The sequence below is a fragment of the Fundulus heteroclitus genome, chromosome 9, assembly GCF_011125445.2.
Source record: "Fundulus heteroclitus isolate FHET01 chromosome 9, MU-UCD_Fhet_4.1, whole genome shotgun sequence".
In the NCBI taxonomy this organism is placed as follows: Eukaryota; Metazoa; Chordata; class Actinopteri; order Cyprinodontiformes; family Fundulidae; genus Fundulus; species Fundulus heteroclitus.
Window position 1 is genome coordinate 21,034,758 of NC_046369.1, and position 20,997 is coordinate 21,055,754.

Sequence of the window (20,997 nt, forward strand, 5' to 3'; positions counted from 1 at the left end):
ACTTACAAATCAAATATATGCCCGTTTAAACAACTTCAGTTTTGCCTATTTTCAATCCAATCCAACATTCTGATCCAATTACGTGCTATCCAACTCATAACTACAATCTAATGCAATAAAATACATTTTTTGTTAGTAAAAACTTCTCTGTAACCCTTCTCTTTCTTGCAGCATTCGGCGTGCTGCTGTGGGAAATCGCCACCTACGGCATGTCTCCGTACCCAGGCATAGATCTGTCTCAGGTGTACGATCTCCTGGAGAAAGGCTATCGCATGGAGCAGCCAGAGGGATGCCCGCCCAAAGTCTACGAACTCATGAGGGCATGTGAGTACCGTCTGTCTTACCCAACACCTGTTTATTAAATGGCTGTGCAACACTTTAAAGACAGATTCCACAAGTTTGAACTAATTCATGTTGAATGGTTGCACTCACAAATGTTGCAGAAATGGAGCAATAATGTCAAAAAGTTACAGAAGAACAGTGTCTGAGCTCAAAGTAGTAGAAATGTGCGCTTAGAGAAAATGATAACTTGCCTAAAAAAAACTACGTATAGTGCAACAAATTATGTGACTGCTGCATTTTCTCTACATTTCCTCACTGCAAAAATGGATCTAGAAATAAGTAAAATGTTCTTAAAATTAGTGTTTTTGTCCTAGATTTGAGCAAGTAAATAAGATTATCCACCCATGGAATGAGAGTTTTTACCCCTAAAATAAGATAATTAGATATAATGCACTTGAAATAAGACGATGGAGATGAATTCTTCCTATTTTAAGTGCAAAAATCGTATACTATTGGCAGATCATCTTATTTACCTGCTCAAATCAAGGAAAAATACACTTATTTTAGGAACATTTTACTTATTTTTAGTTCCGTTTTTGCAGTGCTGCTACCTGCAGCTGCAATTAGTTTAAAGAAAATCTGACACCATTGCATTTGAATTTTCATCCTACTTTTTTTTTTTTTTTTGTCCTAAAACCGTTTTTTTTTTCTTTTCTCTTTTTCTGACAGGCTGGCAGTGGAGCCCTTTAGATCGACCTTCGTTCGCAGAGATACACCAAGCCTTTGAGACGATGTTCCACGACTCCAGCATTTCGGAAGGTAATTATCGTTTTTTTCCCCAGTCGCTTATTTTTAAGCTCAAACCTGGCTTGCTGAAGCTTGTAAATCTTAGCGTTGATTTGCCTAAATATCAGTTTTACCCCATCCGCTTTGACAGACCAGGATATTTAGGATATATCTGCTTGTTTGGTCGATGAAAATGTAGAGGAAAAACTATTTTCTTCCCCCCCAGAGGTTGCAGAGGAGCTGTGTAAGACGGCGTCGTCTGGTCACTGCGGGCCGGCCGGTCACGACACGCCCCTGTTGCCTTCCAAGTCCCGCACACTCCACAAGCACACAGAGAACAAGGAGAACATCGAGGGTGGACTGGACGGGCACGCCGACCACAGCCCCCACAGCCACTCAGGTACAACCAGGCACGCCCACCCTCTCCCCGCACCACATTATGACCCCGCAGGTACGGCCGACCTCGACGACACGCAGAAGCAGCTGCAGCGTCGGCAAGCGCGCCGGCTCAAACGGCAGGCGGTGATTTTCCCCAACAACTGATCGCTTCGCCTGGAGCTTGTCAGACCGACACGTACAACTATATTTCAGTGAAATAAAAGATGTTAAAACGGATGGTTTTAATGCGTGGACCAGCGTGACTTCTGACTAACACAAAACTAAAACTCTCATCGCAACGTGTAAAAAAAAATGTGACATATTTGATCAAATGGGCAAAGAGCTGCAATAAAAGAATTGGATAAGTGGTGAATTGTGTTTCATCCTTGGATAATGGATGATAAAAATGCTTTGTAGAAGCATCTTGTTTTCCATTATCCCCTTTGAGTGTTAAATCATTGCTTTTCACTCTGTTTTGCTGATATGTCTCAGCTGCAGACTAAAGGACTCTTTTCATAATTGTTCTGTAAAAAAATATATCTCTATATTGCTTTCCCAAACTCTACTAAAACCTTTCTTGTGTATATTAAGTAGTTTGACTAACTAAGTTCTCTGTTAATCTGTTATTTGTCTGTTATTTATTGCATTAATATTTAATCCTGTTTTAATAACTAATGCTTTGTAACTGTAACAAATATGTTCCAGACAGTATATCTAATATTGAATGTACATAAGCTTTATTTATTGTATTTTAAATAGCAGTTCAAAGATAATTGCATTGTTTTTATTCACTGTTGTTTCATCTGTGTTTTAATGACAGTTCTTACTATCTTTTCTTTTTTTTTCCACCCTTTATTTTTATTTAATTTAATTGTTTTTGTACTATTAAAGCCCTGCACAAAACATGGCAAAAAGATGCCACAAAATCCTAACACCAATGCATTATCCAGATAGCCAAAAGCACAGATAGGCATATATCACTTTCATATATCAATAAATAACAAAAAAGGCTACGAAGTTGTACAAAACCGTGACGCAGAACCTTCGAGAAAAGATTTCGTCTCTGCCAATTTAAAATGCTGCTTAACTTCTGTAATCCGCCCTGGAAATGAGGGGTCTTTCCATTGAGACGGCACGTCTGCTAGCCAGCAGGGTTAAAAAAGGACAGCGTGTCAGACTTGTATCCATTCAAAGGCCTCTCCTGTGGACCGGTGCCAAAAGACGAGTGAAGAGGCATGGATCCAGTGGCTCTTTTAAAGTTTAAACAGAGAGAGAGAGTAACAGACTGCTAATGGTGATGCATCCCAGAACATCTGCAGAAAATTGCATGAGCTTATTTACCCTGGTGTTATTCATTCCCTGGCTTGTTATTGAAGGAGCGGGAAAGTTACTCAACTCTGACTGATTCCTTACATATAAACAGGATGGCCTAATATTCCAATATATTGTGTAAGCAGTTATCAATCTTCTAGCAAGATATCACGAAATATTTTTTTTTTCTTTAAGACAAAAAAATATAGTTCCAAAAGTATCCAAGTGGAAAGAAAAGCTAGAATTTAAAATATTCCTAGATTTTGTTTCATGTATTTCAGATATATTACCAAAGTTATGTTAAATGAATGTTTTAGGCAATTTTCAACACACTTGAAGTAGATCTAAATATACATCTGGCTGTGGTTTGAATTTAGTGTACTTTGTACATTCATTTTTCACTGGGGTGTCATATTGGAGTACACAAACATATACATTAGTGTGTTTTTCCCCTTTGGTTTCTTTAATATATTTTAAACCTTTTTTTTCCTTTTGTTTTTTGCTTGTTCAAAAAACCCCATAACGATATCACAGAGCATACACTGCTAAACGTCAAATTACACTTTCTAATGTGTGATGGTAGGATAATTTAAATCGAGAAACAGTTTTTCTTTTTTTTTTAACCCTGATTATTCGTGACGTTCTGACGCCAAATTTAATTTATTGGGAAGCTTCCAATTAGACGGTACCTGTTATTGTGGCAACAAAAATGTGTGAAGAAGAAAATATTTACATTTGTGAAAAGATTTGTGAGCAAGGTTTCCCATGAAGAATAGGGTTTTGGAGCTAAAACGTCACACTGACTGCTGCTTCTCTGCAGAAACATTAGGGATGCCTGCCTTAGAAATAAAGGTTTAAAGACTAAGAATGTCAGGCAAGAATTGATGGGATTTGGCCTCATCTGGACTGTTTTGTTTTTGACCAGTGCACTCTCAGTTGCATTCAAATACACGAGCCAGCCATCAGTGATGTTTTTATAAATCTATATATAAAGTTGCACATTAAATGTGTGACTTTAAAAAGCAGTCTAAGCAAGAACCTACATAGTAACCAGCTTTGATGGTAACGATTAACGCAAATGGATCATGTCTGCAAAACCCTACCCCCGAAAAAGTGACAATATGATGGGAAATTGTTAGTTTCACACTTGAATAAATGAGAAAAGATTTAAAGCTGAGTTAACTTTTCCAAATATCTTTGAATGCAATTAGCTGTTTAGTAGGACCGGGTCATATTGTGAAATTTTAGATCAACTTTTGTAGTATTTATTTAAATGTTACTGTTTTTTTTTAGCATGTTTTTAATGAACCCTTTTTGGCTACAGACATGTCGTTGTGTTCCATTAGACCCTGACAAAGACAAATACTCCTCTAAGAGGGTTACTGTACTGCAACGGTCACATTCAGCGGTGCATTACAACACAGTGGTGGCATTCAGTTGTGTTTTCACACAGACACAGCACTTATTGATATTATACAACCAATCGAGGAAAATAAGTTCCAACAGCGAAAGTAAGACTCTCAGTTGGGTCCTGTTGATTTATTTTTATTTTTTTAAACATCTTTAAGATCACAACTCTGTTTTCCATGATAATTTCACCCATCCTTAGTGTTAACCAATACTTTTACATTCTCCTTTACATAACTTAATGTAGACCATTATGTCACGCAAAGGATTGTGGGACACCTTAAGGGTTCTTAAGGCACTATTCGGACACCACTTATCATGGCGACCGCTGACGCATTTCCACTTTGGCTAAAGAGTCCTTGATCTATTAGGGCATTGGGATTGAGCCATGATTTGTCATTTAGCGCAAGCTAACGCTAGCAATACCAAATAGCCCTGTGTCTATTCAGAACCTGTTTGCTGCTTTTTTTTTTTGTTGGATGTGCAAGGCAAATTTATTTATATAGCACAATTCAGTACAGAGACGATGCAAAGTGCTTTACATTATTAAAATATAGGAAAATAAAACAGAATAAAAGCAAGTAGGAATAGAATGTAGAGACAAAAAGAACATTAGAAACAGTAGAACAGTTTAACTAGAACAGTCAAAGGCAATTTTAAACAAATGTGTTTTTAATCTTGATTTAAAAGAACTCAGGCTTTCCGCAGGATGCACCACTTCTTTAGTTTCTGACTCAAAGTCAAATATATTCAGTTGAACCATTGTGCGTCTGTTTTCAGCCATTTCCAGAGTGTAAACGCTGAGTTATTTGCATAAAGGTGACAGAGCCCTAAAAGCGGCTCATTCTGAAAGGAGCTAAAATAGGTGAAATCCTATCTGCATATTATTGTGCAAAAAAATATGAAGATGTTCTGTATAGCCCATAGACCCATCCTAACGCGTTTAAAAGGAAGCATAATAGATCACTTTAGATGCCATAGTTGTATGGAATTGCCAATTTTCATGTTATGTGTTATTATTAGAGCTCCACTGTGTGTAGATAAAGATGTAAAAGGACTGATTAGCTTACGCATGCTTTACATTGTCACTTTTAATCATTTGCTTGATAAATTCCTCAAGCCAGTCACCGCTTTTGCCGACTGGCTCCAAAACTTGTGGCTCAGTGTATGTGTATGAATGACATTAATATACTGTAACCTGTTTATTTGGAGTTTGCTTTAACCACACAGCTGACAAAGTTCCTGTGAATATGACGGTCTGAATTTAACCATTTCCCCCTCACATCATCTGTGACTCATTTCCTGGCTAACACGATCGTGTTGTAAAAAAATGTCGGAACAGAATTACGTGTCCGTCACATCTCAAACCAGAACATTTTACACAGTTTTAATCTGAGGATGTGATTATCATGTGTTGAAAGTCATTGAATTAGTGTATGTGCAAACTGGCATTAACTCATAATTTCCAATCAGCTCTCCTACGCTGCTTTCCACTTGCTCACGAGTCCCAGGGGAGGAAAGTACTGCTTTCCTCTCCCTAGTGCAGTAACCTGAGGCTATCTGAGTGATATTAGTGTATAGATGAGGATATTGAGTGACTAAAATAACTAATTTTAAGCAAACCTTGGTCAAAGTTTCATCTGTTCCCACTCTCTTCTCAGGTTGGGCTTCCACTTTGTTCGGAGGGGACAGCCGATCCGGCAGCTCCCCGGCTCTCCCCAGGAAGCAGCAGCCGCGGGATAAATCTCCCAGCAGCCTTTTGGAGGATGCGCAGGACATTGGCACATTCACGCGGGACCGCAAGACTGGCTTCTTCAGCTCCTTCATCAAAAAGAAGTCCTCCTCCTCCTCCTCTTCCTCGTCTCCGTCTTCCCAGGTGCAGCAGAATCTTCCCACGCCGCCCAAGAGGAGCAGCTCCTTCCGGGAGATGGAGACGCAGCCTCACAAGAAATATGAACCCACGGCGGACTTCAGCGCACCTCCTCCCTTGCCCCAGTCCGATAGTTTAGGGGGCTTTTCTGCCTCTCCCTCTCACTCCCACGGGGAAGCCACCCAGTCCCAGTCCCGCTGCTGCGGCGCTGCTTTCGGACAGAAACCCTCCGCCGGGGGCCTCGGCTCTCAGCTGACCAGCGGCAGCAGCTGGAGCGGGCTGGCTGGCTTCTTCACCCCCAGACTCATCAAAAAGACTCTCGGGCTTCGTACTGGAAAAACGGCCTCCTCAGACGAGGGCGGTATAGTCGGAGGGCCCAAACCCTTCCCCAGGTCCAATTCTACCTCCTCGATGTCATCCGGGCTGCCGGACCTGGAGCGCATGGCTCTGACTTTGCCGAGGAACCGCAGCGCTAAGCCTCCTCTGGAGAGGACTGCCTCCACGACCTCGCAGCCGGAGAACGGGGCTGCGCGTCCCTCGGAAAACCTGCTGAGGAGGATGGATGAGGGAACCGCACAGATCAGGGAAAGGCCAAAAGCCAAGCTACTGCCCCGGGGTGCTGCTGTGGGGGCGAGGGCGCAGGGGGTCGGGGGCGAGGCGGCGGCGGAGCCAGAGGGTCGGGTTCGGGACGGCCGAGAAGAGGGCGGAGGGCCGGACAGGCAGCAGAGCTGGTCTTCTCCTTCCAAGAGCTCCAGTTCGACTCACAACCACAAAGTCCCGGTCCTCATCTCCCCCACGCTGAAGCACAGCCCGGCCGACGTGCACCTGGTGGGGCTGGACTCTCAGGGGAATCGCTTCAAGCTGCTGTCCGAGCACCCAGGCGAGCGGGACAGGCCGCGGCTGGTCAAGCCCCGCTGCGCTCCCCCTCCTCCTCCGACGCTGCGCGGCCTGCAGCAGTCCTACAGCTGTGACGGCGGCGAGGACCCGGCCGCCGCGCTCCCCGCGGAGGTCAACGGAGACGCGGTAAAAGGTCAGAGGTCGGGGCGAATGTCCGGAGGGGCGACGACAGGTAGACCGTCTGTGCCACCACCGCAAGTGCCTCCTGCTTCTTCCTCCTCCTGCCCCGCCAGCGCCAACACGACGCCCACAAAAATGGCAAACGGCGCCGCCACCACCGCCGCCGCCTCCTCACACGCGGCGCCATCCTCTGGCTCCAAAGTGGTAAAGCGGCGGACCAGGCAGCAGGTGGAGAGGGTGCCCCTGGAGAGGGTGAGCCGCGAAGCCCTGCTGGAGTGCGCCGAGAGCCTGAGCAGCACGCTGAGCGCCAGCTGCGACAGCCCCTCCAGCAGCCAGGTGCTGGACGCCGGCCACCAGCTGCTGGACTGCTGCTCAGGCTACGTGGACTGCATCCCTCAGATGAGGAACAAATTCGCCTTCCGCGAGGCGGTGGGCAAGCTGGAGCTGAGCCTGCAGGAACTGAGGGCCTCCTCTTCCGGAGGCGGGGGGCCGAGCGGCGCGGGGTCCAACACCGTGCTGGACAACCTGCACAACTGTATCAGAGAGATTAGCGACGTGGTACAGAGGTAGCCACTGTGATCACCTCTCCTACCAGGCAAATCACTTACAGTATATTCCGTTTTTTTTTGTTTTTGTTTCAATGTTCCTGCTTCTGTGGACAGCTTTTTTTTGGGGGCACACAGATCGAGCTCCGTCTCTGCAGTACCTCACAGAGTTCACTACAAAAAAAAAAAAAACACAACGTTTTATTGTTTACAGAGACCCGTTTTCCTAAAATGCCAGTGTGGACACTGAGTCGTTGCTCTTAGCTGTACATATTTTTTGAGAAATGTTTCACTAAACTAAACGTGGTTCAAGTCACACGCAATGTTTTGCTACGATTTCTTTTTTTTTTTTTTTGGCCACAAAAAGCCTCTTTGTTACCCGAATGTCGGAGCGTATCAGCTGCGTATGTCGTCAGCCAGGAGGACAGAGGGTGGAGGGCAGTCCTAAACTCGTCGTTTCACAAGTGTGTGGACCATCAGCTGGATGTATTGTTTCACAGCGTGGAATTGTGTGACCATAAGCCATTTATTTTTTTTTTTTTTTTTTTTAGATAAAGCCATTGGGAATGTAACGGTGTGGACCCACCTTAGGGGATTCAATAGCGTTCAATGCTTGGGGGTGTCAAATGTAACTTTATGTGCATCAGTTTAAGCTTTATTTACATTTCAATCACTATCTAGGATTTAAAAAAAAAAAAAAAAAAATCTCCCAGCTAATTAAAGCCGTTTTTGGGAGTCTATTCTGATTCTGTGCGTCGGCGTAAAGATTTAGAGAGACTGAATGGATCAGTCACTTTAAGCACGAGTCTAATCGGGTCAAATTGAGTGCACAAAAAAATAAGGGATGTTTAATCTTACACGGTCATTTCCCCATGCATGAGCCCGGTGTGATACCGGCGTTAAGATCAGCGGCGTCTGTATGCAGTAAAGGAACACTACATGTCATCGATAGGGAATGATTTTATATTTATGCACTAAATGACAGTCAGGATGCTGCAGTCTCTCCTGTCCATCGTGTCTTTTCTTTTAACATGCTGCTCCAGCACAGAGTCAACTCTGCTAAGCTACTAAAATGTCCTGACAAGACGTCACTTGAAATGCTCGTAGCTTTATCGCTTGTTTATAAAGTTTTAAACATTTCCATGCGGAGCAGTTTGCTAAATTGGTTACCTCGTGGCTCATCGATGACGTATGCCAGCGTGGTTCAGTTCACATTGCTTTGGACAAAGCTGACAAAAGACAAATTTATCAGTATTTATAAACTCTGTGCTTTGCTTTGAACATTAAACACGTTATTGACTAGTTTTTTTTTTTTAAGCTGCTCTCTACTAAACGGAGGTTAGTTTTCGGCGGCGCAGCAGCCAGAGCCGGTCACATGATGCGGTAGAAAGTATTCTTTCTTTTACTTTGAGTCGTCTAAAAGGGTGAGAAACACTTCTACAGGCTGACTCCTGTTACAGATTATTTAAAAAGCCTTGAAGCGGGGACCCTCAGCCAGTATCTGGTATCGGATTGGGACGGCCCTATATAAAAAATAAAAACTCCCTTATTTAGTTATCCAGACGTTATGTCTGAATGTAACTGAGGTTCAGAGGGTGAAACGGCGATGTAAGGAATCCTGAACATCCCTAAAACATTTTAATAAAAACACAAACTCTCCTTTATATTCTGAGCACACGGCAGTGGGGGGGTGGGGGGGTTAGCACAGGGTGGCGGCGGGTCGACTCGGACCCGTCTTCTTCTTCAAGTGTCCTTCTTCACAGGACGGACAGTGCTGGGTTGCCGGTAGCCTTGTGGGGCCGCGGTGCCTCCGATGAACACAGTGAGTGCAGAGACCTACTTTACAGCAGTCGCACAGGAACTGAACTCTCACCAGATTTAAACTGCAGTACATCTTCAGCACATCAGCGACACGTGCTTTCATTTCATTTGACCTGGAAAGAGAAATGCTCTTTTCTTTTTTTTTTCTTTTTTTTTTTTGGGGGGGAATGTGTATGAATTTTAAGTAAATTATTTTATTCAAAGCACAGGCATATTTTGAGAGGGAGCACTGCAAAGGCGGATCTAAAAATAAGTAAAATGTTCTTAAAGTTAGTGTTTTTAATCCTTGATTTGAGCAGGTAAATAAGATTATCTGCCAACTAAATGAGTATTTATACCCCTAAAATAAGATATTTAGACATCCTGCACTTAAAATAAGCAGATGGAGATGAATTGTTCCTATTTTAAGTGCAAAAATCGTATTCCATTGGCAAATCATCTTATTTACCTGCTCAAATCAAGGACAAATACACTCATTTTAAAGAATATTTTACTTATTTCTAGTTCTGTTTTTGCAGTGAGTTTTTTTTTTTTTTCCTTTTTTATTTCTTATCCACAGATTTAAGGAGTAGAGCGTCGACGGCTTAAAGCGAAATGTTGTGAGAGATCTGCGAAACCTCTTTGAATGTATTAATCCTCTTTCCTAAACCTATACCCCCCACCCCCCCCAAGAGTGCCATGTTTGTTTTACTCTTGCAGGCCCGTACTCTCAGTCGTGTCTGTTTCCACAGAGCGGTGTACAGCACATACACCTGTAACGGTTCTCTAACACGGTTCGGTTTGTGTTGTCTTCACCCCGGCGTACACTGGAGAAGCCCTCACCAGTTTAGTGACAGATGGCATTTACACACAACAGAATCTGTGAGCACCGAGCTCCATTACTCTTAAATACCTGTCAGCGAACCATAGTTGTATCGTGTGTCTGTTTTATTATAAACTACCCGTATTTTTTATTTTTATTTTTTTTTTTTGGGTGGGGGGAATACAAATTTAATTACTATTCACTGTGACTTTTGAATAACATATTTTCACCATTTTTGGTGCCTTTTTATAATTAAAAAAGAAAAACAATGTAAAGGACACAATGGTTACAGCAGATAACAGTGAATCTCCCCTCTTTCGTTAGGGATTATAATTAGATCATCGCTGCGTTTCATTTTGATGCAAACTGGGAACCACAAGGTGCTCTTTTTGTTACTAAGACTTTTAACGGAGCTGCATAAACAAATGACACACGCAAGCATGCTGCACTAAACCCAAACTGCTGCTTTTGTCTTGATCTGAGTATCCAAATCTAAAACTTGTCTCTGAATGACTGACCGCCACTCTGGCTTCCTGACTTGCTTTGTTTCATGACGTCACCCTGGAGCAGATTTCATAAAAAGCCTTATTGAAAACGGTTCTATCCGGGATGTTTTCCCCCACCTTCACGCCCTTTGTGTTGAGATCTATATTTTTTTCTTACCTGACCACTACACCTCCGCTGATTGTCGTCGTCTGTTTTGATCGTTTTGATCCCTTTTTTTCCCCCGTGTGTCTTTTATTTTCTCCTGTCTTCTCTGCGTTTTGGGAGGATTTAGTCCTGAGGGGCGTGCGTTCACATCATTATACCAAAGGCCACCTCTTCAGTTGGATGAGTGCAATGTAAAATTAACACAAAAACACCAGAGTGGAATATGTGAATCTTAACAGGGATAAAATGTCAGATGTTAACATGACTTTTTTTATTGTACAAAAATATATTTTGTGTTTTTTTTTTTTTTTTGTTTTTTTTTTATTTAATGCTCACATATTACTGTGAATTTCTGCTTTTCAGTGTTAGGCCTATTGTAAATAATAAAGATATTGCTGTAATAATGCTGTTGTATTTTTGCTTTAATCTTAATTCTGTGAAATTGCGAAAGCGAAATATAAAATTTAGCTTGAACATTTAGCATTGCAAACAGAAACAATTTTGTTGCAAGATACGTTTTAATGTGCTAGAAATCCCTGAATTAATTGTAAAGGCTCCCCCCTTGTGTGGGTAGTGGTGTTTTGATCTGGATGCTTGCATCCTGGGAAGGCTGCAAGTTCCCCAGTTCGAATCCCAACAATTCCCTTTCTGGGTCCCTAGGCAAGGCAGGTTTAAGGTGATTTTCAGTAATAAGATGATTCAAAGTGCTAAGCCCCAGAATGCTTCCTGTGGGGGCAGACAGTGGCAACCCACTGCTCCCTAAGGGATAAGTTAAATGCAGAGGACACATTTCAATGGAATGTCTGTTGTAATAACAAATATAGTTGATTGTTAAATTTACTATGACGGACATAATTAGTCCTTTTGAATATATTGAAGTTCCACAGTTCAACAGACTTGTGCTAAAATGTTGTAGGTTAAAGGAGCAGAGATCCGATGTTAATGCAAATCAAAATTGGTGTTCGTCGAAAACTTTTCAAGTAAACAGACCAGCATAAATCTATACATCATATTCTTGAGTGTTTTCTATTTATATGGGATTATGTAATTGGGGTAAAATCTTAAAGGGTACACATGCAAAATCCACTTTTTTAGCCCTTAGATACATTGTGTTGTGTACTTGGAGTCTCTAGGAGGGCAGAATTATAATGTATTCTGTCCAGGTACTGCGTAGATGTCTTTGTATTCGGTTTGCGTTACATTTTTCAAGCCGTTCAGTTTCCCCCTATTCTCGATTATGTTTTCAGAAGAATACGTCACTGTATTTGCTGCAGAGCTGCTAAACAAGCCCAGTACACTGCAAAATTAGACCTAAAAATAAGAATTTTTTTCTTGAAATTAAAGTATTTTTCCTTGATTTGAGCAGGTAAATAGGACTATTTGCCAATGGAATAAGATTTCTGCACTCAAAATAGGAACAATTCATGTCCATTGTCTTATTTCAAGTGCAGTTTATCTAATTATCTTATTTTAGGGGTAAAAATACTCATTCCATTGGCAAATAGTCTTATTTACCTGCTCAAATCAAGGGCAAATACATTCATTTCAAGAAAATTTTACTTATTTTTAGTTCTCTTTTTGCAGTGTACTTCCAGCTAATCTATTTTCCGAATGCACCATTTTTGTTTTTTTGCTTCGATTTAGTAGTCCAAGAAGAAGGATGCAGAAGCGACAAGTGGATAAGTGAAAATGTTCAGCTGTTGGGTGTATTAAGCCATACGATTCATGGCCCCATCCCGCAGCACACTGCAAAAACAGGCCAAACGGGGTGGAGTGAAATGCTCTGCGGCCTGAAGGGGGGCGGGGTGTGAAGTGCCTCCTTTAGATCTAAAAAGACCCGCACCAAAACGAGTTGCTCTCAGGCGCACCTCAGGAGAGGGTCAAAAAGAGGGGCTGTGAGGAAGTCAGACCAAAGCTTTGCTGTTCCATTTCATATGGACCCCAACTGAATGAACTGAATGTGAAAAGGAAGGTATTAATTATTGTTTTAATAGCTTAACTTGGTAAAGCAGATATAAAACAAGCAATGCATACAACCATTATGTCTGCTATTTAAAAAAAAAGAAAAGATTGCCAGATTGTCTGCAGAGGGTTACAATGGCAGAGGGGGGATTCAATATCAGCGCTGGAATATGGACTGAAAATGAGACGAGATTTTGATATTTCTAGTTGAATCCATGCAAGTTAGGTGTGAAACAAAAGCTTAATATGGAGGAAAAAGCCCCTAAATCCCCATTTTACAATGGAGGTTCTGTGATGCTGCGGGCCTGTTTATCAATCATAGGGGACTCTAAAGTTAATATCCGGTGGCTGCTAAGACAGGAGCTTTAACTGGTGTCACAGCATTTTACATAAGGCCAAATCAAGAGAGAAATTATTTACTACACAAAAAAATTTACCTTCTATGGCCATCTCAGTTCTCAGACATAAATCCTATAGATAGCATGCTCCACGTGATTTTGTTAAAACATTTAGATAACAAAACAAGTGTCTTAATGTGGGATTCCTGGGCTGAATTAATGCCCCCGCATATTCTACATTTCCCGCGTGTTATTATGTTTATTATTATTATCTAATTTAGATAGATGTTATTGTAAACTGCAATGTAAATTGTAATGTAATCTTTTGCCGCTATCTTGGCCAGGACTCCCTTGAAAAAGAGATTGTTAATCTCAATGGGACTTTTCCTGGTTAAATAAAGAAATAATAATAATAATAAAATGTTGCTGCAATAAAGCCGATTTTATTTTAAAACACTTTTTACTCATCCATTCCAGGGTGGATGGGTAATCTGAGTTTATCAGTGTTTCTTCAGAGTATTTGAGAACTTGTATGCAAGTTAGTTAAAGTTTTATTTGTAATTAAGAACTATATATATATATATATATATATATATATATATATATATATATATATATATATATATATATATATACTTTTATTGAAATGTATTAACAGATGAGCAATCCCTGGCTGTACTGACGGGGTCTCATCATCATCATCAGCCCCTCCTCTTCCTCAGCAGCATCCCAGCCCTCACCATATGCGGCTCCTCCCCAACCGTAGCCCTGTTGTAAAGATGGCGTCCATCATGGAGGGGCCGCTAAGCAAGTGGACTAACGTCATGAAAGGCTGGCAATACCGGTGGTTTGTTTTGGACTACAACGCCGGCCTCCTGTCGTACTACACGGTATGTTCGTTTCCACCGATCGGCGAGGCTTAACGTGGCCAACGGAAGGGGTTAAACGGCTAAATATGTCGCTGGTTGTTGAACAGAAGTGAAGATAAGGCCTTGTGTTTGTCAGGAGTTGGGAGTATCAGCTGGCTTGAAAGAGGCGGGACTAAATGGTGACTGAAACGCTCGTTGGCCAATAGCAGCGAGCCTTGAGGGCCGGTTGGCGAATGATGTAGCAGTATTTGGTCGTTACTTCCGCTAAAGCAGCTGGCTAACTAGGCTAACAGCAGGAATACAGACATTAGTAAAAACATTGTTATGCTTAGTTACCAGCAGTAAGGTTGGTGAAGCGGTACGCGTTTTAATAATTAAAACATGTCCCCAACACTCACTGGTTTAAGAATGCTGTATTTTTTATGTTTGAGCGACTAAGACACGATAGGAGATGCTAGCTAGTTAGTATTTGACCAGTCCCATTGCAGTGTGCTCAGAGTTCAGTTTCATCATGATAATTCATGTTAGACTTGTAAACAGAGTAGTAATCAGGATTGTCATTGCCGCTCAGAAAACTGCCTATATAGTCTTTTACCTTCTGTACACCAAGAGCCACTCTGACTTTCAGAAATAACCTGAATATATAAATATTTGCATTCCTGAATGACAGAAACCTATTTCACAAAACCTGGATATGTAGGAAAAACAACAGATTATTTTAGTGGCTTGACACTAGAAGTGAATAAGGATGTCAAATGTGAGGGTGCGTTGCTTAAAAAACAAATATTGGGTGTACATACAGATATAAAGTTGTTTTTTTAGCTTTTATTTTAGTTCCTCCTAAGCTTATGTATTAATACATACTGTCCTTACACTGACCACGAGAAACTCAATTCAAATTCCTTGCTTTTGCACAAAGTCCTACACATAAAGGTTTAGGGCGTAAAATACTGCTATTTATTAGATGTATTTGGCCAAAAAGGATGTATACTATCAGTTTAGTAAAGCTATGAATTATGTACATTGGCTTTCCAAACCATGTTAGATAATATTAAGTTATTTTTAATTATTATTAGTAGTAGTAGCAGTATTATTACCACCAGCAATGTCACATTTAACTTGCACAGTTAATCAGCAAACAAACAAACCTGTCTGCAAAACTCATTGCATGGGTGCCAAACTCATTGCATAAGTGCACACATTTAAACTAATACTATGTTAAAATGCCCTTTTGATATCATAGTTGATAGAAAGTATATCATCAAGTCTCTTCTTCCCTTGACAGTATTTGTCCTATCATGTAAAAATGTTAAGATATACCCGAAGTCTATTGAAACCCGTTCTTTTTTGATTTAGATGTAAACCTTCCGACTGCAAAGCCCAGTAATGAAATCTATGATTCTGACACACGAATGTTTTGGGGCAAAAACTGAGATTTGGAACAACTTCCTCCACTTAGAAAAGGAGATTTTTTTTTTCTATCTGAAGTACAGTCACCCCGGTGAACGATGCTCCCACCACCACGGTTCACTGTGGACGTTGTGTATTTTAGTGATGAAGAATTTGTTTTTCTTGTAAGCTCGAAAACCATGTGGGAGCTTTCTTTCAGCCTGCTAACCAGCAGTACCAGCAATAGGCGGGGGAGGGGAAGACCTGTGTTACTTCATGCAAGAAAAGGATCTGGTCACTCTAACAATTTCTGCAGCTATGGTTGGGATTTGAAAAGATTTTCACGATTCTGATTCCCTTATCGATTCTGTGAAAGGATTCGATTGCTTATCGATTCTCTTAACGATTCCAATTTGGGGGAATCTTTTTAACCACAGGATGTGATGTCAGGCAATAATGGCCGCCCCCCCATACACTGTGATCGAGACGACAATTTATGCTTTTATTTTCTTATTGATTAACGGTAAATTCATTAAATCACCACATACGTATTAGTTTTAGGTATAGCTAATGATCCACTGATTTTTCCTTGTTGACTGGACTTTTGATCGCTTTACCCGATGGGGCACCATTGTTTTTGTTTTGCTTTTCTAGACTTACGCCTGGCTGCGTCGTACTTGCTTACTGAATGCCGTCGTAACTTGCGTAAAAAAATGTGACGCAAGTCGTGCTGCCTGGAATCGATAAGATAATCGTTAAGCGAGCTGCCAAACGGTGCCATGGAATTGGAAAACACGGAACCGGTTCTGAACTGGAACTGGTTTTCGATTCCCATCCCAATCTTGCAGCATCTCAAAAGGATTGTAAACCGTTGGAGTGACATGAAAGAACATTTTCAGACACAACTTTTCAGAGCCTTGGTTTACCTTAAAACCAGTAAGATGAAAACTTCAGCAACACTTGAAGTATTAGGAGCAAACTCCTAATACTTCAAGTGTTGCTGAAGTTTTCATCTTACCTGTTTGTTGACCCTCTTCACGCACCTTGGAAGTTGGTGAAGTTGTGCCAGAAACGTTCGGGTCTCTTACCCTAAAACCAGCCCATGCATATTGCCAATGTAAACTTGTGCTGTTATTTTATTATTATTATTATTGTCCAATGCAGTAACCTGTTTTTGTTCTTGTTTTACAGTCTAAGGACAAAATGATGCGAGGCTCCAGAAGAGGCTGCGTGCGACTCAGAGTAAGATGCTCTGCACCTTCTCATTTTTTGGCTGCTTTTTTTTGTTCCCTCAGCATGTTTGCTGTTGTGCGTTTTCCTCTTATGTAAAGAAGATATGCTTTATGCAGCTGGAATATAGACTATGTACAGTTGAAGGTAGGCTTTAAGCTAGGGCTGGACAATAATTCAATAACTACATACATATATATATTGATAGACGTGAGGTTCAATAGGAAAAAAAAGGGTGTCAGTAAAAAGTTCCATAGAAGAACAGATTTCCTTCCTTTTGCATTCTAGCCAATCGTGTAATTCAATAACACAGTCATTACATCCTCCCCACCAGTCACAAACGCAGACTCAGGAAATCTCTGTCACCAAGCTTCAGAGTTCAGAGAGCACGTCTTGTTGTTTTTTTCCCTTTTTTTAAGATTTACAATTTAATGTTCTTTATTTTTTTTAAAAAGGGGGACATTAAACAACAGCATAAAATGATCAGAGCTTCACTTAAAGTATATGTTTTGAATTTTTTGTTAATTATCGATAAGCCTTTTTTCTGTGTCGTCCAGCCCACTGAGCTATATAATACACTGGAGTGCTAATCACCGTCTGTTTGAACGAGTCGCTTTGAAGCCACCAGCCGCCATATTGGTACTCCCTATTTCCCCTCAGTAACTAGGAAATATGTGCGCGACAGCATCGAATAACGAGGATTCTCTCATGTTCAGGGGGGGCTTAAAACTTTTAAAATGTCAAATGCCATATACTTTTATGTTATGTTCTAAAACTATCAAGTACTGAGAAAGTGATGTGCTGAAATATTTTGCATTTTATTCATTTAAATATATATGTTTAACATTTATAAATATATAAATAACAATATACAAAAACATATATTTACATATGTGTATACATACTGTCAGGGTTTTGTGGATTGAACCCGAATTCAGCCACACACAGAGCCACAATTAAAGAGTCTTTATTGCAGGGTTTGAGCAGTGGATGAAAAAACCAGGAAACTATACCATACTGGAGCTGAAGTGTGAAGATGGCTGGAGCTGGACGGCAGAGCTGGTGAGGGAGCAGATGCTTGGCAGACGGCGGACGAGGAACACACATAGACTGAGGACATCTGAAGATTGAAGACGGACCAGCAGTGGGGAACAGACTGAGGGAGTTTATATAGGGGAGCTGGCAGGTGTATTGAGTCCAGGATAACTAGAGCAGCAGGTGAAACAGATCAGGCTTGGTGTGGGACTGAGCAGAGTGGAATGATCCGGAACTGTCCATGGTGAAGCCGGAGGAACTGATCCCTGACATCACCCCCCCCTCAAGGTCGGATCCCAGACGACCAAAGAAAAATAGTCCAAACATCAAAATAACCCACTGAGGGTGGGCGGAGGGAGGCACAGGACGGAGGGAGAGAGTCCAACAAAAAACTACCCAACCAGGGCGAACGGCGAGAGGCTTTGATTGGCAGGCCAAAGGGGAAACAAGAGGAAGTTCAGGTGGCCGACCAGGGGGTTGACAGCCACGAAAAAGCTCTGGAAGCCACTGCGGAGAGCTGGAGACCACAAGCTGCGGCTTAGGAGAACTGAGAGCGCTGGGGTACTTGAGAGCGCTGGGGTACTTGAGAGCGCTGGGGTACTTGAGAGCGCTGGGGTACTTGAGAGCGCTGGGGTACTTGAGAGCGCTGGGGTACTTGAGAGCGCTGGGGTACTTGAGAGCGCTGGGGTACTTGAGCGGTGGCTTGCTTCGGTGCGCCGGGAGGATGCTTGGCTGATGACTGGTGGCCAGGTGGGTCGGCGGAGGACGGCCCGGACGTGGCAGGCGGCGAAGCAGCAAGGTCTCTGGAGGCGGTCGTCGCGGAGGACGACCCCGGCGAGGCGCAGCCATCTGGCAGCAGAACGGCAGGATCTCCGGCTCTGGGCGTCGCGGTGGGCGACCCCGGCGAGGCAGGGCCAGGTGCGGGCGTCGCGGTGGGCGACCCCGGCGAGGCAGGGCCAGGTGCGGGCGTCGCGGTGGGCGACCCCGGAGAGGCAGGGCCAGGTGCGGGCGTCGCGGTGGGCGACCCCGGCGAGGCAGGGCCAGGTGCGGGCGTTGTGGCTGCCGTTCTCGGCAAAGCAGAGTGAGCGGCGGAGGAGCGGGCGTTGTGGCCGGCGGATCAGGTCTTTCGTCGGCCGGCGGATCAGGTCTTTCGTCGGCCGGCGGATCAGGTCGACCCCCTGGGGGCTTTGGAGCTTTGACCAGAGGCGGGTCCCCCTGGACCCCCTCGCTGGACTCGGAAGCGTGGACCGGAGGCGGGTCCCCCTGGACCCCCTCGCTGGACTCGGAAGCGTGGACCGGAGGCGGGTCCCCCTGGACCCCCTCGCTGGACTCGGAAGCGTGGGCCGGAGGCGGGTCCCCCTGGACCCCCTCGCTGGACTCGGAAGCGTGGGCCGGAGGCGGGTCCCCCTGGACCCCCTCGCTGGACTCGGAAGCGTGGGCTGGAGGCGGGTCCCCCTGGACCCCCTCGCTGGACTGCGGGGCTTCGGCTGGCGGCGGCTCAGCAGGACCTTCAGAGGCTGGCGGCGGCTCAGCAGGACCTTCAGAGGCTGGCGGCGGCTCAGCAGGACCTTCAGAGGCTGGCGGCGGCTCAGCAGGACCTTCAGAGGCTGGCGGCGGCTCAGCAGGACCTTCAGAGGCTGGCGGCGGCTCAGCAGGACCTTCAGAGGCTGGCGGCGGCTCAGCAGGACCTTTAGTCGCTGGCGGCGGTATAGGAACGTGCACCACGCAGGCTTGGGCCATGGCGTGTGCCGCAGGGACCCTTGAGACAGCCAGCTGCATAGGTTGAGGGCTTCTTTCGGCCGGCGGGGCTTTTCTCTCGTCGGCCGGCGGGGCTTTTCTCTCGTCGGCCGGCGGGGCTTTTCTCTCGTCGGCCGGCGGGGCTTTTCTCTCGTCGGCCGGCGGGGCTTTTCTCTCGTCGGCCGGCGGGGCTTTTCTCTCGTCGGCCGGCGGGGCTTTTCTCTCGTCGGCCGGCGGGGCTTTTCTCTCGTCGGCCGGCGGGGCTTCTCTCACGTTGGCCGGCGTCGGCAAGATGTGCGCACCCACGCGGGCTTTGGCCGTGGCGTGCGCAGCAGGAACCTTAACTATGGCCAGCAGAGCGGAGCCTTCGGCGGCTGGCAGAGCGGAGCTTTCGGCGGATGCGCGCACACCCACGCAGGCTTGGGCCATGGCGTGTGCGGTGGGAACCTCTGCGGTGGTTGGAGAGGCGGTGTGCACCCCGGCCTCGTAGGCTGTGGGAGTTTCATCAGGGGCGGACCAACATGGGAGAAGGTCGTCCCTGTCCCCGTAGAAAAAGTCCCACAGCTGATCTTCATGAAGGCGGGGTGCTCTAGCCAGACTATCCTGAGCGGCAGCATCTGCGCTCGGCCGACTCACCGGAGAAAGGGAGGTGACGTCGGCTGCAGTTGGTGCGGCTTCAGCCGGGATGTCAGGCTTGGCCTCAGGAGATTTTCTGTGCCGCCCAGTCCGGCGTCTGCGCCGGGAGGAGCCGGGCGGCGATGTAGAGACTGCTGCTGACGGTGAGGCATCAGGAGCTGCAGCAGAGACAGCAGCGGCGGAAGTTACAGCAGCGGCGGAGACAGCAGAGACTGGAGCTGCAGCTGCGGCGGAGACAGCAGAGGCTGGAGCTGCAGCAGCGGCAGAGACAGCAGAGACGGGAGGAGCAACGGTGGACAGGCAGGTGAGCTGTGGTCTGGGTGGAGGTGGCTCGTTGAGGAGCTGGGAATGCGCAGCCTGATAGTTCCACTCCAACTCCTCAAACAGCCCAGAGATTCCGAGGGTTGAGAGGAGCTTGATCTGGTCCTTGAAAATGTCCCGTGCGTGGTTGACGGCATTCAGCCGTCTCCAAGGCGGGCTGGCTGCGGCGATGGCATCCAGGCCTTCTCGGAGCTGGGTACAGAAGAGCTCCGCTGTGGAGCTCAGGAAAGAGGTGAGCTCCGGGCTCTGTGTGGGTGACAGGTTCATTTGGCTGGTCCGTACTGTCAGGGTTTTGTGGATTGAACCCGAATTCAGCCACACACAGAGCCACAATTAAAGAGTCTTTATTGCAGGGTTTGAGCAGTGGATGAAAAAACCAGGAAACTATACCATACTGGAGCTGAAGTGTGAAGATGGCTGGAGCTGGACGGCAGAGCTGGTGAGGGAGCAGATGCTTGGCAGACGGCGGACGAGGAACACACATAGACTGAGGACATCTGAAGATTGAAGACGGACCAGCAGTGGGGAACAGACTGAGGGAGTTTATATAGGGGAGCTGGCAGGTGTATTGAGTCCAGGATAACTAGAGCAGCAGGTGAAACAGATCAGG

General features: G+C 44.7%; 2 protein-coding genes across 8 annotated transcripts in view; both read left to right on the top strand.

The window, feature by feature from the left end:
* Positions 1 to 8,282, top strand: part of abl2 (c-abl oncogene 2, non-receptor tyrosine kinase) — a 34,914-nt gene extending 26,632 nt beyond the window's left edge. For all 6 annotated transcript variants that reach the window (XM_036141224.1, XM_036141225.1, XM_036141228.1 and 3 more), the window contains exons 8-11: positions 172 to 324; positions 1,012 to 1,101; positions 1,295 to 1,468; positions 5,826 to 8,282. In XM_036141224.1, coding sequence (XP_035997117.1) covers positions 172 to 324; positions 1,012 to 1,101; positions 1,295 to 1,468; positions 5,826 to 7,621 — 2,213 coding nt within the window. In that variant the 3' untranslated portion in view covers positions 7,622 to 8,282. The remainder of the gene's footprint in view (positions 1 to 171; positions 325 to 1,011; positions 1,102 to 1,294; positions 1,469 to 5,825) is intronic.
* A 5,642-nt stretch (positions 8,283 to 13,924) lies between these two features.
* The window catches only part of osbpl9 (oxysterol binding protein-like 9), a 48,659-nt gene continuing 41,586 nt past the window's right edge, over positions 13,925 to 20,997 (top strand). For both annotated transcript variants that reach the window (XM_012877802.3, XM_012877803.3), the window contains exons 1-2: positions 13,925 to 14,060; positions 16,620 to 16,670. In XM_012877802.3, the coding sequence (XP_012733256.3) occupies positions 13,950 to 14,060; positions 16,620 to 16,670 (162 nt within the window). In that variant the 5' untranslated portion in view covers positions 13,925 to 13,949. The remainder of the gene's footprint in view (positions 14,061 to 16,619; positions 16,671 to 20,997) is intronic.